Raw genomic sequence first — 18,336 nt, 5'->3', positions numbered from 1 at the left:
TTGCAAAATGAAGGTAAATGATTGAATATTACTAGAATATAAGTTTTAGCTTACAATTGCGTTTTTCGACCATTTCGGTAGAGTCAAAGTTGACTGAAGGTTGAAATTTTGGCACTTATCGTTATTTATATGAAAATATTTCAAAACTGATAAAAGCTACAATCATGAGTATTTTTTGGTTGTATTCTACATGAAATTGCGCACATTTTCATATATAATACTCCTTGTAACGGCTGATTTAAAATGGTGCAAAAATTATGTCAAAGTGATGAAATAATTTCTGAGATGTGTCACTGATACTTTTTAGTGCGATAAGAAAGAAATTCGTGCTTGTGCGCCTACGTAACGATTGTAAACAAAACAACGGCTTGATCTATGAGCTCCCAGCATCCCCCAAGGCGTGTGATTCAAAAGTTTTAGCCTGGTAGGCCTATAAGTATTTTTCCGCACATTTTTAAAAAAACTTTTCTATGTCGACGTACGATACGTTCAATTGGCACCCGATAGACAATTTATCTCGATGTATAATACGTCCAATCGGCGTAAGAGGGCTAATAACGAACCAACATTTTAGTTGAGCTTGCATCATGTCTCATTCCAATGAGCTTGCACCATGTCTCATTCCACCCACCGATTTCTATGACGACAATAGCTTCAAGTGGACAAAACTTGAAAAGTACAGGAGTAATTTTTATAATGTTTATGACATACAAACTATTTTTATGTGTGCATTTTCTAAAAATCCATCAAACTTTTGTCAAAATTAATCAATATCAGCAGTAGTTACTGGTAACAGCATCTACTATTTAATTTGGCTTATACTTGATGAATAGAGTTAAAGAATTCAAGAGTAATTAATTAAATGCAGTGACCAAGGAGTGGGAGTATTAAAGTAATCAGTTCATTTTATGACCAAACATAGAGAAGGGAAAGTTGTCAACTAACATACTCAGAAAGCAATAAATGGTACTATACATATATTACAGGAAAGATGTCAACTAACATACTCAGAAAGCAATAAATGGTACTGCATATATTACATACTATAACTATGGAATAAAGTTCTACCAGACCTCAAAAACAACAAAAAGATTCTGACAATTATTCAAAATTCAATCAGTTCACATGCAATCCAAGTTTGGCAAGTACAGACAAAAGAGATTAAACATCAGTACATATACAGGCAGTCCCGGGTTACGACGGGGGTTACGTTCTTGAGACGCGTAGTAAGCTGGAACATCGTAAAAAATCCTAAGAAAATCTTGCTTTTAATGCTTTGGGTGCATTGAAAACTAAGTAAACTGCATTCTTATTGCATTTTTCATCAAAAAACCTTCACATATTGATTATTTTGCATTTGTAGTGTCATATTTCATCTGCCAGATCAGCATTGTAACCCTGGAACATGTGTCGTAACCCTGGAACATGCGTCGTAACCCTGGAAATAATGTCTGATGAATATAATTGAGAAGCGCCTTAACCTCGGAACGTCGTAAGCCGAACCCGTCGTAACCCGGGGACTGCCTGTATAATGCAATAGAAAAATATTTTTTAGCCCTTCAATATTAAAAAAAATATTCAGTAAGTTTACTTCCTAAGTTTTGATGAACATCTATTGATAGTGAAGTAAAAGAATTTTTGCTTTCAGCTTATTTTGCCTACACCTTTTGAAATTTAATTTTTAGAATGTCCCTTTTCATGACCATACTATACTAGAATAAATTACAAATACTTGGGTTTAAAATGAAACCATAGAAAGTCATTTCACCAGTCCTCAAAGAAAAATATAGTTCAGCTCATGTGGAGCCATAAACAAAAGAAGAGTAATTTCTATTACCGATAAATTTTGGCATGGCTCAGTATACGTACTCTCAAATGGTTAACATATTTGTTAACATAAGAAATATTGTAAAAACAATGAAAAGCACACCTAACATTAAATTTGTTAGTCACCATAGAGACTGACTGAAAGATAAGTAAAAGCAGCTGGACAAAACTACTAGAAATATTACATAAAATTTAAAATTATTCAGAGATTACAGTAAAGTGAGTAACTCCCATCAAGCACGAGGGGAGGCCAATCACAACACTGAGTGAGGAAAGGTATGAGAAAATCATTACAAAAACCTAAACAATACCAGCTTGATCTATCAGTCACACTATAAACTTAAATGAGATACATCAGTGAAATAGGCACATTTTACTACAAAAATAATTAAGAATGATGTAAAGGTTATTAATTATTATTTGAAAAGTAGTCAGCTTAAAAAAAAGTAGGTATGTAATCTTATCTCTACTGACACCAAGCAAATGATGATGCTAGTAAAGGCTAAAGTAGTGTTAATTCGCTGTAGCTGATCTAGAACATTAAGACTTGAAAACACAAACAAAATAAACATTCCAGAGGTTTGTACTAATGCTTACAATAGCCTTCCTAATTATTACAACACATACATGATCTTGAATAAATGATTAGGTTATCAAGGCTATGCTAAAATCCTTTTCTTTACTCCGTTGTACTTTTATATTGGATTAAAAATATTCTTTGAATAAGCTTTAAAAGGATTCAAAACTTTCTATTTGATATGGAAATAAACTAAATATTATTGACAGCATATCATAGTTTCAATTTCACAGCACGTAAACTATACCTTTAGATTTCTAAGACCACTAAATATGATTCATAATGATTCACTGTCAGTTTGTGATTATACCACCATTGATTCACTTTAAAACAGTTTATGTAGTATGAGAATCAAATAAACATTACCACTTCCATTAATGATGCCTGTACGAGTAATATCTGTTATGTTTGTCTATATCAATCAGTTATAGAAAAAAAACCATCACATGCAGAATGGTCTTTCACCTTATAAATAGTAAGAGTACGTATTACTTACCTATAATGTTGAACATGTTGGGAGTCAGTCCAGCATTTTGCCATTACTGGAATGCCTAACTTTTGACGTTCAGCGATGAAAAAATCAACATCATCAGAACTTATCAACTTATCTGCTTTAGAGTACAAGAAAAGCTGGGGACATCTAGATTGTTCCTAAAGATAGAAGAAAAATGAAAATTACAAAACAAACTATAAATACAAATAAAAAAAACAAGAACAAACTGAAAAACATTAATCCACTTCATGATTTTAAAATTTAACTTGTTTTCAAACACTTAGGTTGCACCATGATTTTAAAATTTAACTTGTTTTTAAAATTTAACTTGCTTTCAAGCACTTAAGCTATACAGAAACACAGCCACATACCTCGACTAATGCCCAAGGAGGATGTTTTGGAAGTTTGCCTGAGATGATTGTCCAAAGTACTGACAACACTCCCCATCCCACCAGGTAAATCACCATCCCCAATGATGCACAAAGCTTCATCCACACTGATCCTGGCGTTACTTCATAAATGGCAGTTGCAGCTATAAAATTGAAAATTGTTTATTTACAAGTAATTGTGCAATGAACCTCCAAAAAATTAGGAGAGAACACTCATATAAAATTTGAGAAGTCAGTCTTGACATTTCATATTGATAGGAATGACTCAATGTCCAACCTTCTCTAGTTACACGGGAAACTTTGTATTTCTGTATTTTTGACTGAAGCATTTATTCTTTATTCTACTGTTTGACATTAAAAAAGGAAAAGGGTTCATTGACACTTGAAATTTGCTAATTTTGTATTCTTACAGTAGCTAACCTACTTTTGATCTAGTTCACCTAAGTCAGTCTACTTATATGGGATGAAAAACTAGTTATGATTTAATAATGAAATATGTACAACATATTCCAAAACCAACATACGGGAGAGAACTTTTTCAAAAGCCAAAAAACTTTCAAGTCATATACATGGCGGCAGTCTCACTAATAAATTTATAAATAATTTTCTACTTTTATATGCAGTCATCCTAAAAGAATGGAATGCTAATTATATCTAAGTAAAATATAGATCCTTTGCTTTTGTGGTATCTAATTAGATATTTGTCTTGCATCCTTTTTAAATAGCTTTGCATGATACTTCTTCTTTATGTACCTCATTTTAAAGGCTACCCTCTGTTGTTGCTTTCTCTGGCATATATTTAAATTCACTAAAGTTGTTTTTCACATTCTTCTTCAGCCATACAATATTTTTGTACCATACTCAAGAAGAGAGCTTGCAACTGGTCAAACACATAATCAAAACTTTTTTAAGCAGATTTAGAAATTGGAGTTTACTATTCTACTATTCACAGAGAGACCAGAAGATTTGGATGGGAGAGAAGAATGAGAAATAGAATGAAACTAACACAGAACATTACTAAGTTACAAAATCCTCATTCTAGAAAGACCAATTCAAGATGAACAGCAAACCACAGAGGAGGGCAAGAAGAAGTAAGAAGAAATAAGGCAGGCTGAATCATCAGATTTTTAGTCAAGTGATAGAAAAGAGAAAGAGTAGGTTAAACAGAAAAATGAATAAAACCACCATAAATGATAATGGAATTACACACTACACCATCAACAACTCATATAAGAATTATGCTGTAATCTTCCTGAAGGGATTTGTTCTTTGGCATGAACTCCTATCTGGATAGTTACAAAAATGATGAAGTTTTTCATTCTTGTGAATGACATTGTAGAGGGTTACCATTTACAGTGTGCCTTGAACAACACACTGTGCTGTACAATGTACTAAAGGTTCTTCACAGTAACCCTCTGACCTTAGCTACTCTCCTTTCTATTACAGAAATATTTAGTTCCTTAAGTTTCTTCCCACCGAGCTGTCTTTACTAACTTATATTGGTATAATTTTCAGTTCTCATCTTAGAAAAATTTCTTGGGGTGGCAGCTTGCCACAAATGACAAAAAAAAAAATATTGGATTTTGTAAAACAATAATTTGTATTTGTGCATTAACAAGTGAATGTCAGCATTTTTATTTATAATGAAAGTTATGATAACCATTCCTTTCATAAAAGATAAAAATCTAATTAAAAATTCTTAAAAGGAGCCAATTAATTTATAAATTACAAATTTGAAAAGCATTACAAAATACATTATGATTTTGTCTGTTACAAACGACATTATTTTAAGATGATATCCGCATCTTAATATTTTAGCTACATGACATTACCTGTAAAGATGCGTCTTGGTGCTGGTGTGCTGTCAAAAATACACCCTCTAACATTGATGGCTGGAGCATCTGTTTCTCCCATAGCTTGGCTTATGTAATAATACAGAGTAGATCCATTATTGCTCATCATGTGGAAAAAGACGGGATGATTATCTAGACTCATGTCTTTCAACAAGGACAAGAGTTTGCGAGCAATTGCAAGAAGCTTTATATCTGGTCTTACGAAAAGGTATGATGTTGGAGATGTGTACCTGATTGTAATACATCTGGAAAAAAAAATATACATATAAATAATTTACAATTCAGTATTGCATGGTACTTTAAAACCACGTAATATTACCATATCTTCACTGTCAACACCATGGGGGAATGATGCTTGAGCTAGTTCCCTTAAGTATGTGTTAGTATTAGCAAAACCAAAGTGAGCAGACATGTAACTCAATCATATCAAGCCCAAATTCAGTAAAAAATGCCCTAAGAAACAGGCTTGATATGTGCCTAAATGCTCTTGATGTACTTCCCATGGCTTCTGTTCTGGCTGTGCCTGCTGCCCTAACTGTGCCTGCACCACCAAATGAACCTACTGCTTTTGGCTATGCCTGCAGCTATTTATGTTTCTGTCACTCCTGTGCCTGTGCCTTTACCTTCACCTGCCTTGACTGCTGTTAAAACACTCTCCTCAAACCATTTCACCTGGTCAACAGATCCATCTCTTCTAGTTTATATGCCTGTTAGCCTGCTTTTGTACAACTAAGATTAAATGATATCCCATTGCCAGGTCTAGTTATCAAAGGTTGCCTTTGCCTGTTGGCCCTACTCCAGTGGTGGTGCAAGCAGAAGACAAACAGCAATGATGCTGCTCCAGACATCCTTTGTCCATTCCAGACCACTCATCAGGCAGGTTCAAAGACCATAATCACTTGCCCTCTAGTTAGAAGATGGCAGTAAGTCTTCTGGCCAGTGAGCACACAGTTGCCTATGGCTGCAGTAGCAGTAACACTGAATAAGCAATAAGGACTGACTCTTTGATAAACATATTTTGTAACATTTTACAGCAAGAAGTCTGCAGTGAATAGGAAAATCTTCTACTATTTTAAGCTGCACACTTGACAATTTTCTGAGGGCTCCTGTTTTCTTAGAATCTGTCAAAGATTTTCTTAGAATAATTTGTGCTCTAATAAATATCCATGCATTATACAGTCATACCTAAGTTGGATATCTTGCTTAACGGATAAATTGGTTAATGCACGTTTTGTCAAACGAAAAATCTGTGCAGTTAACGGATATTTACGTGGTTTAAAGACACAAATACACCCGGCTAGAACACATATGGGATTAAATGTCACAATGTGTGGTTCCCAGCTGAAACAAATTGAAGGGTTCAGTTTACACAAGGATTTTGCTAAATGCACATTTCTGCTATACTCTCTTTGTCTGTTTTTTATTACACATGGTGCAAAGTAATTTTACTGTATGTAAGTCATTGAAACCCCTGAGAAGGCTAGAGATGCCAGCAAGGCTGAGCCTATTGTGGAAAATAGTGTGTCTGGGCAAGTCCAAGGTCTCTGAAGGTCAGTGATAATGATACAGAGTTAGTGGAGAAGCAGAATGCATCGCACCAGAAGAACTGCAGGACTTCAGAGGGAGCATTAACAAAAAACTGAGGAAGTGTCTACAGAGAAGAAGGCAGCAGAAAGGGAGAATATCCTGAGTTCATTAATAAAAGAAATATATGCTCTTCAGGGAGGGGGTTAATACACAGCTTCCTTGAAAAAATTGCCATGAAAAACCAGAAACAAATTATGTTACAAACTTCCTGAATACCATGCTATCTCTCACTTTAAGAACATTTTAAAATGTCGGCAAACATATACCACGAGAGGTTATAGTAAGATAAACATGGTGAACCTCAACATGAAAGCAGTATGCAGAGACAAAAGAAAAACAACCCAAAAAGTATGGCTGCCTGCCATTTTTATGAAAGGGGACTCCCTTTCCAAACAATAACCTCTCTCATCCTTTTTATTTTTCTCACAACTTGCCACATAGGCCATCAACTCTCCCAATTACAGCAAAACTAAGAACAAATTTGCATTTATCTCATCTATTGATATAATTTCTGCATGCTAAACTTGTTAAATTTGAGTTAAAATGCTTTTATCTGTTGTACTTAAGGAGGTCTGGAATGGATTAATCCTATTCCCATTACTTCTCATGAGGAAAGAATCTTAAGTTATAGGAAAGCCTTCTGAAACAGCTAAAGTTCTTTAATAGGGATGTGACTATATCTATATTAACTATCAATCCTAACTTCTTACAGTTATGCTTGAGTTTCTCTCTTAATAACTTTAAAGAACTGCATCCAGTTCATTTCCTAGTCTGGCTAATGTTTGGTTATCACTGCAAAGCCATTGTACAATAGCCAAGGCCAAACAGGAAAGTACTGCAAGTCCCCAGGTTATGGCAGTTCTGACTAATGGCGCTTTTTCAATTATTTTCATCAAAAAATCGCTTCGCTATAACGAGGTGAGAAAACCAGTTTAGGAAGCTGTAGCCACTGGGAGGGTTAATCAAAAGGAGGTCCCCCCCTATAGGGAAGGGAGATAGCCTGTTTCTTTCCCCAGGCTTTATAGCATTTTCTGATGATTAAGGGGAAATTACATGTTGAGTGGGAGCAACATAAATTGTGCTGTTGAGAGGAAAATTGGCTCTCAAAAATCTTGATTAGTGCTCCATACCACTACTTGGTTACCTGCTTAGGCTAGATGGACTATCTGCAGCCAATATCAGGGTTTAAGTTTTTAAATCTGACAATACAGAATATAATAACACACTGGTAAGTAACTTACTGTTATACTAGACACAAAAGCCAAACCACAGAAGCTTCTTCATAGGGAATTGAGAGATGAAACAGGTACTATCTTCTGACAGATATTCTGATGTCATGAGGGCATTAGACTGACATGGTATGAAAGGTCATCATCATTCTGAAGGCACCTCTGTAATTTATCATTGGCCCCATATTAAAGTGAAATAGGGACACGATACAAGATACTATGTCACATCCAAAGGCTGATGACTTATCAAAACAGTACGTACTTGTAAGACTAGAATGGCCAGGCCGCCAATGTTACCAAACACTGTTATAGTACAATACAGGTTTGTTATGTTATAGTACCAACTGCAATGTGTTACAAAATGTTCTTCATATTCACAACATATTTCTGAAAAACTGAATGACACATTAGCTATCATGTCTGAACTACTAGGCTATATTTTAGCGGAGTACTTAGGGTCTCCATAGTGGCAGAAGAAGCAGGATTTGATTTTGTTAAATAGTTTAACATGATCATTAAGTAAAAAATTTTATTTCTCATATGATGAGTCAACTTCCTTGAACCAAAAGCCTATTCTCTGAGTATTATCTCCTCCTAAGTAAAAAGCTTAGAAGATAACATGAGCATTAGTTACATTAGGTTGAAGCCACAAAACCTGTTTTCTGTGATTCCTCTTCAGATGACATAAACATGGGACATACTTCCCACAAAAATATGAGCATTTTCTTCCTTACAGCAGCATATCTTGCTGTTGTTAAGTGGCTCAGTGACCTCGACCAGCGTTGGGTGAGTACATGTGTTTGTGTTTATTTTGTTCTGTGTGTAGGTAGGTCAATTGTCCTCCACATTCCGTAATGTAAAGAGGAAAGTGTGACTGAGGGTGAGTTGGGCAGCTGGATTGATTAAGTTTATGTGGGGGGGATTTGCCCGCTTACTTTTAAGCTTGTTATCCTGCCACAATATGAGCATTTTCTTCCTTACAGCAGCATATTTAAATGGTACACAATTTAAGACTAGATTGGAATTATCTCTCATAAAATAGCAAAGCAGCGATTATAAAAGTAAAACTGAACAAAATACGTACTTCCAAAACCATCTAATTGATTTTTAAATAAATGCAACAGGGTAACATTTAGGTATTGTGCTTGGCATCATTAACAATGGTATTGACTTCTGTTCCTGACATTCCTCACTAGCACTGGCAATACTAAAGGTTATTGCAAAACTAGGAAGCATATTTGAGGATTAAACACTATTTGCAATTTTCCATAATAAAACTGTATACTACGTATACAGTCTGTCAGTAAGACTACTGAAAAAAACTGTAAGAAAAGTAGATTCACCCTACATATATTCCGAAATAATATCCAGTCTGTTACACATGATGCTAAAACATATTGTGAATTTTAAAATAAAACTGATATGCAACTACAAATTTTTGTAACCCTAGTAAGTAATTCTTTAATACTACTTCATACATTTCACAGTCTATTACTTATAAAATTATATAAAATGTAGAGGTTTTAAAATTTCTAAAGTAGCACTAACCCTCGCTGATTATAAATGCTGCTGTACTTGGCTAGATGTTGGTCTTTGGCACCCAACCATCCCAAGAGGAAGACTACAGGTTCCTTCTCTCCATTTGCTCCATTCACGAACACATAATCATCATCTTCCCTGTGAATTGAAGTTAAAGCATAAAAATCAGTACTTGATTTTGCTGAGTTCATATACAGTACACATGGCTGAATAACATCTGAAAGGTTATGGTGAGTATGTTAATATTTCACCTCAATTTATGAATAAAAAGTTACAGAACTGAAGTATTGCAAACATAAATCTAAGATATCTTACTTGTTTGGAGATACAGAACATCAGTTTTCAAACAAAATTAACACCATATCGATTCAACCATTAAATATTTCAATATACATTGGAACCTTGACATACAAAAGTCACAACTTACGAAAAATTCAAGTTGCGAAAGCGAATACGAAGATTTATTTGCCTCTGCATACTAAAATAATTCAGGTTACGAAAGGGTGTTACTGTAAAGTCCCGAGATTTGCCCGGACCACTGAGAACAATTTTAAAACTCGCGCGCCGCCAATTAAGTAGACTTGCCACCATCCTCCCGCTCTCCCAATGGTTCCTGATGCTAGTCACCGCCATAAGATCCTGCTCTCCTATTGGTCAGCATCATGCCTTTATGTAAAGGCATTCCTTGACCATTTTTTGCGACAGCATTATCGTAAACACTGGAATTCATTCCTTCACATATACATATTTCGTTTGTTAACGTAAATTCGTGTTAGTGATTTCGCTTTTGTTGTACTGTAAGTTACTTTATTGTCTTGTGTGTGAACTTAATTATTAGCCATGGGTCCCAAGAATGTTGCTGAAGTTCACGGAAAGAAGAGGATGCTTTCTATGAAGAACGAAGATGGAGATAATGAAGGAGTTTTAATGTTTTCTGCCATTTGTTAATGTGTTTGGTAAAGTTTAGTGTTAATGTTTTCTGCCATTTTTTAATGTGTTTCGTAAAGTTAAGTGTTCATGTTTTCTGCCATTTGTCCTCCTCCTCTGTCGCCACTTTCGGAGATTGCCTTACTCGAAAGATAAGGTTAGGTTCCACATTTTACTACATATGTACGTACATGTACGTAAAGTATTTCTTATACCATGTACACTAATACACTTTATTTACAGGTACGTACAGGCAGTCCCCGGGTTACGACGGGTTCAGCTTATGACGTTCCGAGGTTAAGGCGCTTTTCAATTATATTCATCAGAAACTATTTCCAGGATTACGACGCATGTTCCAGGGTTACGACACCTACAACACTCATCTGGCAGAAGAAATATGACACCAAAAATGCAAAATAATCAATATTTGAAGGCTTTTTTGATGAAAAATGCAATAAGAATGCAGTTTACATAGCTTTGAATGCACCCAAAGCATTAAAAGTAAGGTTTTCTTAGGGTTTTTCACGTTGTTCTGGCTTACGACGATTTTCAGCTTACGACGCGTCTCAAAAACGGAACCCCCGTTGTAACCTGGGGACTGCCTGTACTACAATAAAGGTTATGTTAGGTATTGAATGGTCTAAATTGTTGTATTTCATTGTTTATTGGTCAATTTAGGTTTATTATAAAAATTACTGTGGTGTTTTTGTAGGCCTTGGAACGAATTGGGCAATTTACATGTAAAATGTGGTTCAAGATACAAAAAAACCAGGTTACGCAGGCCGCTTTGGAACAGATTAATTTCGTATCCTGAGGTAATACTGTACTGTATCACAGAATCCAAACCCTGGTACTGCATTTGTTCACTCCATTCTTCACCTGACAATGAGATTGGGATAAATAAAAAAACTATAAACAACTGAACCTAAGTTCTATGTTGCTACTCACAGACATAATGCATAATGCAGAGGGGGGAAAGCACATATAAAGAAACTTCAGTTCCTTATTGCATATAAAAAATACAATCTTAATTGAAAGGGTATTGTAGTAAAGTACAAAATACTAAAGTTTGCATACATGTACTATAAAAACTGACTTTCCCTATATTTTATATACATGACAGTATGCTCATATGTATTTTCAAACCAGTTTTACTAGTGCTGAATATCAAAATGAAAGTATGAATTGGACTTTTGGTAGCTTTTTAACTCCAAGGTCTGATGAATGAAAAGCAATACGGGTGATGAAGATGCAATTGACAGTACATACTAAAAATTAGTTGATATTCATCACAAATTAAATGACTACTAAATAAGATGGGACAGACCTGTGTACATGGAGTAAATGTAGAATTTCACAGAAAAAGTTACGTTAGCAACAGATAAAAAATGAAGGAAGGCAATAAGTGGCCAAGTTAAACCATAACAACCATATTCAATATCCTCCAGTTACAGTATCTGGTTTGAATCTGCCCATAAACCATACTTTCCTACTGACCCCCAGACAAGACCTAGTCTATCGGGGATTCGGATGGATTCTCGGTTTTCGAGTTTTTTCCTTCGCAAGAGAGAACCGCAAAAGGTTGAGGATAATCTCTCTCTCTTAGAGAAGCAACAAACGTCAGCGAGGGAATGGTTGAGCCTTCTGGGACGCTTTCCTCGCTGGAACAATTCTTCCCTCTCGGAAGACTTCATATCCGTCCACTTCAATTCTTCCTCAAGAAGTCTTGGAGCTGGAAAAACGGACAACTGTCGGACGTTTTTCCCATTCCAGTGGAGATAAAGGCACACCTACAGTGTTGCCAGCCAGGTGGAGACCTGTAGTGCTGGTGCGCTCTGGATGATCTGTCAACGGGTGCGAGACCTCAGCGTGACAAGACCATCGAGGCCATACAAATGAGGGCAACGAAGCAACTGACCACACCTGACCAACTATTCACAAAAACCCCTTAAAACTAACTAAAGGATGGAGATCTTCACATAAGACTCACACAACTAAAAACACAACAACCTAACTAAACCTAACTAAGGGATAGGGAAAGAGCTACTTCCGGACCCAATACTGTGTCCGCAGAACGTATGGCCCCAGTGCATTACAATCGTCATAAATCGTTCTCACATCCCTTAGGTAATGTGAGGCGAAGACGGAGTTACTCCTCCAAAAGGTGCAATCAAGGATGTCCTTGATTGACATGTTCTTTTGGAAGGCAAGAGAGGTAGCGACGGCTCGTACTTCGTGCGCTTTTACTCGGAAGAGGCTCAAATCAGTCTTCTGGAAAGATGAATGAGCCTCCCGAATGGTGTCCCTTAGAAAGAAAGCAACAGCATTCTTCGATAAAGGTAACTCTGGTCTTCACAGAGCACCAGAGGTTACCTGAGGGACCTCTTACCTCTTTCGTTCTATGCACGTAGAACTTGAGAGCCCTGACCGGGCACAGGACTCTCTCTGGTTCTTGGCCCACCAGACTTGACGTACCCTTGATCTCGAAAGTCTTCGGCCAAGGGTTCGAAGGATTTTCATTCTTCGCCAAGAAAGTTGGGTTCAACGAGCAGACAGCATTGTCCCCTTTGAATCCCATTAACTTGCTAAACGCTTGGATTTCACTAACTCTCTTAGCCGTCGCAAGAGAAGTTAGGAAAAGAGCCTTCCTTGTCAGGTTTCGAAGAGACGCTGTCTGAAGCGGTTCGAAAGTGCTTGACATAAGGAATTTAAGGACTACATCCAGGTTCCATGATGGAGGTCTCATTTGAGGAACCTTCGAGGTCTCGAAAGACTTTAAAATGTCATGAATATCCTTGTTGTCAGACAGGTCGAGGCCTCTGTGCCTAAAAAACCGCTGACAACATGCTTTTATATCCCTTGATGGTAGGGACCGCTAATTTCTGCACATTCCTGAGAAAGAGCAGAAAATCAGCTATCTGGTTCACAGAGGTCGAGGAAGAGGAAACTCCCTCCTTTTTACACCATGCCCTGAAGGAAGCCCACTTCGATTGGTAAACAGCTCTTGTGGAAGCACGTCTCGCATGTGCGATTGCTCTCGCAGCTGCTTTCGAAAAACCTCTCGCTCTGGCCAACTTTTCGATAGTCTGAACGCAGTCAGACCCAGAGCGGAGAGGGTTTTGGTGAAACCTTTCGAAGTGAGGCTGTTTGAGTAGATCTTTCCTCCAGGGCAATGTCCTTGGAAAGTCTACAAGGAAAGACATGACCTCTGTGAACCATTCTCTCGCTGGCCACATCGGAGCGATCAGGGTTAACCTCGTCCCTTCCGAGGCCGCGAACTTCCTCATGACTTCCCCCAGAATCTTGAATGGTGGGAAGGCGTATAAGTCTAGGCCCGTCCAATTCCAAAGCAAAGCGTCTACCGCGATTGCTTCTGGATCCAGGACCGGGGAGCAGTAAAGAGGAAGTCTCTTGGTCCTTGACGTTGCGAATAAGTCGACCAGTGGACGTCCCCACAACGTCCACAGGTCTCGACAAACGTCTTCGTTCAAGGTCCATTCCGTCGGTAGGACTTGGTCCCGACGACTGAGAAGGTTCTGCCCTGACGTTTTGCACTCCTGCAATGAATCTCGTCAGGATAGTCACCTTTTTTCTCTTTGGCCACAGCAGAATCTCTCTCGCTAGGGAAAACAACGTTCTGGAGTGTGTTCCTCCCTGGTTTTTTAAATAAGCGAGTGCTGTGGTATTGTCCGAGTTTATCTGAACAATCTTGTTCTCCAAACTCTTTTCGAAGAACTGCAGGGACAGAAAAACTGCTGCAGTTCTTTGACTTTATATGCCAGGCTACCTGTTCCCCTCTCCAGGAGCCTGACACTTCCTTCCCCCTAGTGTTGCTCCCCATCCTGTGATGGAAGCGTCTGAAAACAACACTAGGTCGGGGCTCAGAAGACTTAGGGACACGCCCTCTTGAAGCTTCTGAGGGTCCAGCCACCATCTTAGGTGGTTCTTGATTGGAAGCGATATTCTCAATATGGCATTGAGATCGTCCTTGGCCTTCCACTCGTCCGCAAGGAAAAATTGGAGAGGCCTGATGTGCAGTCTTCCCAAGGAAACAAAACCATTCTAGAGAGGAAATGGTCCCCAGCAGACTCATCCATTCCCTCGCCGAGCAAGTCTCTTTCCTTAGAAAGGCTGAGATCTTTTCTAAGCCTAGCCGCTGACGTTCCTGGGACGGAAACGCTCGAAAAGCCAACTGAATCCATCTTGAATCCCCAGATACACGATGGACTGTGTTGGGGTCAGATGCGACTTTTCGAGGTTGACCAGAAGTCCCAGGGACTTCGCTAAGGCTAAAGTGAACTGCAAGTCCTTCAGACACTTCTCTCTCGACGACGCTCTGATCAGCCAGTCGTCGAGGTACAGGGAAACTTATTCCCGAAGAGTGTAGCCACCTCGCTACGTTCTTCATTACTACTGTGAACACCATCGGAGCCGTGGTCAGTCCGAAGCACATAGCTCTGAACTGCCATACTTTGTTGTCTAAGACAAACCTTAGATACTTTCTTGAAAGAGGGTGATCGGGATGTGAAAGTACGCGTCCTGCAAGTCTAAGGGGGACACCCCATCCAGTCGCCCGGTCTCAATGCTCCCAGAACAGAATGAGGCGTCTCCATCGTGAATTTGTTCTTTTCCACGAAAAGATTGAGCCTGCTTACATCTAGAACTGGACGCCAACCTGACGACTGCTTCGGTACTAGGAAGATTCTGTTGTAAAAACCTGGAGACCCCACCCTCAGGTCCGCGACTTGTTCCACCGCTCTTTTTATCGATCATCTGCTGAAGGAGATCGAACAATACTTTCTTCTTTCTCCCTGATAGGATGGAGAAAGGTCTCTGGGAGTCGTAGGAAAGAGCAAAGAGGAGGAAGATCTAAAAAAGGGGATCTTGTACCCCTGCTCCACGATCTTGAGGGACCAAGAGTCCGTGTCTCTCTCACTCTCCACGCTCCCGCAAAAACTTTCAGTCTGGCTCCGACTGGTGTCTGAAGGACATGCTTCTCACTTGGAAGGCTTTGGCTTAAAGGAAGCTCTTCCTCGTGAAAACCCTCTCCCTCGAGGAGCTGCTCTCGAGGGGGGAGCCCCACGAAAGGGCTTAACTTTCTTCGGCGGTCTAACCGCAGCTGAAGAGGTTGAAGGTACGGCTGACCGTCTTGTAGACTGGGCCAAAAGGTCTGAGTTGCCTTCTCTTGTAAGCTGTTCGTCAGGTCCTTTACTAAAGTCTGGGGGAAGAGATGGTTCAAAAGAGGCGAAAACAGCAAATCCGCTTTCTGAGCTGGAGTCACCGAACGAGCTGTGAAGTTGCACAGCAAAGCTCTCTTTTTTAATAAAGCCGTTCCAAAATGAGATACGAGCTCCTCCGAACCATCCCTTGACGGCTTTGTCCATACATGCTAACACGCGGGACCAGCTCCCCCAGACTGAGAGATTCTGGGCTTCTCGCTTGCAGATCCAGAACTCCCAAACACCAGTCAAGGAAGTTGAACACTTCCAGCGTCCTGAGCAGACCCTTCAAATGATGGTCAGTCTCCGACGAGGTCCAGGTTACCTTAGCAGAGGGTAAAAGCGACCTCCTCTGCAAATCCACTAGGCTGGAGAAATCTCCTTGAGCCGAAGAAGGGATACGAACTCCCACTTCATCTTTGGTTCTATACCAAATGCCCCCTTTTCCACTAAGTCTAGTTGGAGGCAAGGCGAAGGTCGTCTTGCCTTGGTCTCTCCTTCGTACCATCCAATCCTGGAGCTTTTAAAAGCACGTTTCGTTGAGAGAGAAGTTTTCATCTCTACAAACTCCGGGGTTTTTCCAGTTTTAGATGAAGAAAACTGCGAAGGAGGAGACTTGGGAGCTGCGGGCTGAAATTTGTCTTCAAAAGAAGAACGCAAGAGTCGTACGAGGACTTTATAGTCCGAGATAGACGGGGCTGCAGCAGGTCCTCTTCAACCGATTCAGCCGAACCACTTAGCTCTCCTTCTTCTCTAAAACGGAACGAGGAGACCGTCTGTCAGGAGAGGGCGTCCTAATGTCAGGTCTTGGCTTGATCAAAGGACCCCTATCCTTGCTAGAGGCAGCCTTATTTTCGGCTGTCTTCCTTTATGACGCTTACTGCTCGATGAAGGTAGAGCGTCCTGAGGAGGACGAGCGTCCTCAGCGCCTTCCGCAGCAGTCTCACCTCCCGCCCGAGAAGCGTCCTTACATTTTCTTCTTCGCTGGCATACGTGCCTGTGCGCGTAAACTAGCGCGTAAACTACGACTTCTTGGTCAGAATCCCCAAAAACGTCTTGAAAGGCGGCCTGAACGTCCTGGCGAGCTTCCTGCCAAGCGTCCTGCCGAGCGTCCTGGTGAGCGTCCTGCCGAGCGTCCTGGCGAGCGTCCTGACGAACGTCCTGCCTAGCGTCCTGCCAAGCGTCCTGACGAACGTCCTGCCTAGCGTCCTGCAAGCGTCTGACGAGCGTCTAGACAAGCGTCCTGACGAGCGTCCTGCCGAACGTCCTCGTACAGAGCGTCCTCCTCAAAAGCGTCCTGACGTAAGTCCTCGAGAGGACGAACGAGATCGGCGAATCGCCGAAGGAGAAGCGATCGGCGAGCGAGACGAAGTCGGCGAAGGAGAAGAAGACTGCTTAGACCTCTTGACAGGCAGTCTAAGGTCCTTCCTCCGCTTAGGCTCGACTGCTGCTGGGCGAGTCCTCTGAGCCATAAGCGAGGATAGCTGGTCCTGAAGGGACAAAAGAATGTTCTTCGTTGGGGAAGAATGAACAGAGGAAGCAGGACTGATCCTGTGAGAAGACGAGGGGCGAGGGGACGCCGCCTTCCTTCTCACAGGTACAGCTACCTGCTTCTCAGGTATACGCGCCTGTGCACGCAACCTAGCGTCCTCATCGGAGGAGATCCTACCTCTCTTCTGAGGCGGGAAACACGTCATAAGCGTCCTCCGACGAAAGCGGCGAAAGAGGCGTGAGCGTCCTCCGCACGAAACGTCCTTTTCAAAGGACGAGAGTCTCTCCGAGCGCTCCACCCCTTGCGCGGGAGGACGCTTCGGAGGACGAAAAGCACTCTTTCAGGACGCGCGCTCGTGCACGCTCCTTGGCAGCCTGGGTCTTTGCTACAGGCCTGCCGAAGGGACGCCAGATCGGTGGGAAGCCCCCGTAACCCTCTTGCGGCTTTCGACATACCTACTCCCTGGGTCTTGGGAGTCTGATAGAGGTCTAGGCCTAGAGGCATTATGGGGCCGATCTGACGCCCCCTCCACAACACTGGGGGCACGATCACACACTTGCACCGAGCCAGTTTCTAAGGCTTTCACTTTGGTCTCCAGAGTGCGAAGAGACTCCAAAATCAGAGAGAGAGCATTCGCTTCTCCCGACACAGAATCAGAGCCCGAAGGCAACACAGGTTTAGGGGTTGTAAACACTACAGGTGTTAATGCAGGAGATAGATGTTAGCCTTACCTTGGAAGAAACCACTCCTGGAGGAAGACCTCCTGATCTATCGCGCTCCAATTTAAGGCGATAGGACTCATATACTCTCCAATCATCATCGGTCAATTTCTCACATTCATTGCACCGATTATCAATCAAACAATTAAGCCCCCTACAACTCATACATACTGTGTGGGGGTCTACCGATGCTTTCGGTAGCCTCACCTTACAATCAGCCCTCACACACACTCTGAAACTCACAACACTTGATCCAGACATATCTTATATAGAAAAGTCAATCCAAAATCAAAAAACGGTCCACTATCGCGCATGCCAATTCAACAATCCAATTCAATACCAAAAAAAATCAATCAGATACTTAAAAGCGAGTCAATTCCAAAAAATCCTGAGCAGAGGTCTGTAAACAGATGTTTACCGACTGGCGACAGAAAAAAATATGAATAGAAAATGGGAATGGTTCCTGATATCCGCCTCCCAGCGGC

At 40.4% G+C, this 18,336-nt stretch overlaps 1 protein-coding gene across 1 annotated transcript in view; it reads right to left on the bottom strand.

Annotated features, from left to right (window-relative positions):
• Nucleotides 1-18,336, bottom strand: part of LOC135195576 (transmembrane protein 53-like) — a 44,385-nt gene that overhangs the window by 14,501 nt on the left and 11,548 nt on the right. The window contains exons 2-5 of the mRNA XM_064221877.1: nt 9,504-9,632; nt 5,119-5,384; nt 3,269-3,429; nt 2,901-3,055 (exon numbers count right to left, since the gene is read on the bottom strand). Of these exons, the coding sequence (XP_064077947.1) occupies nt 2,901-3,055; nt 3,269-3,429; nt 5,119-5,384; nt 9,504-9,632 (711 nt within the window). The remainder of the gene's footprint in view (nt 1-2,900; nt 3,056-3,268; nt 3,430-5,118; nt 5,385-9,503; nt 9,633-18,336) is intronic.

The sequence above is a fragment of the Macrobrachium nipponense genome, chromosome 16 (genome assembly GCF_015104395.2).
Source record: "Macrobrachium nipponense isolate FS-2020 chromosome 16, ASM1510439v2, whole genome shotgun sequence".
NCBI lineage: Eukaryota > Metazoa > Arthropoda > Malacostraca > Decapoda > Palaemonidae > Macrobrachium > Macrobrachium nipponense.
This window is presented reverse-complemented; position numbering and strand designations above follow the sequence as displayed.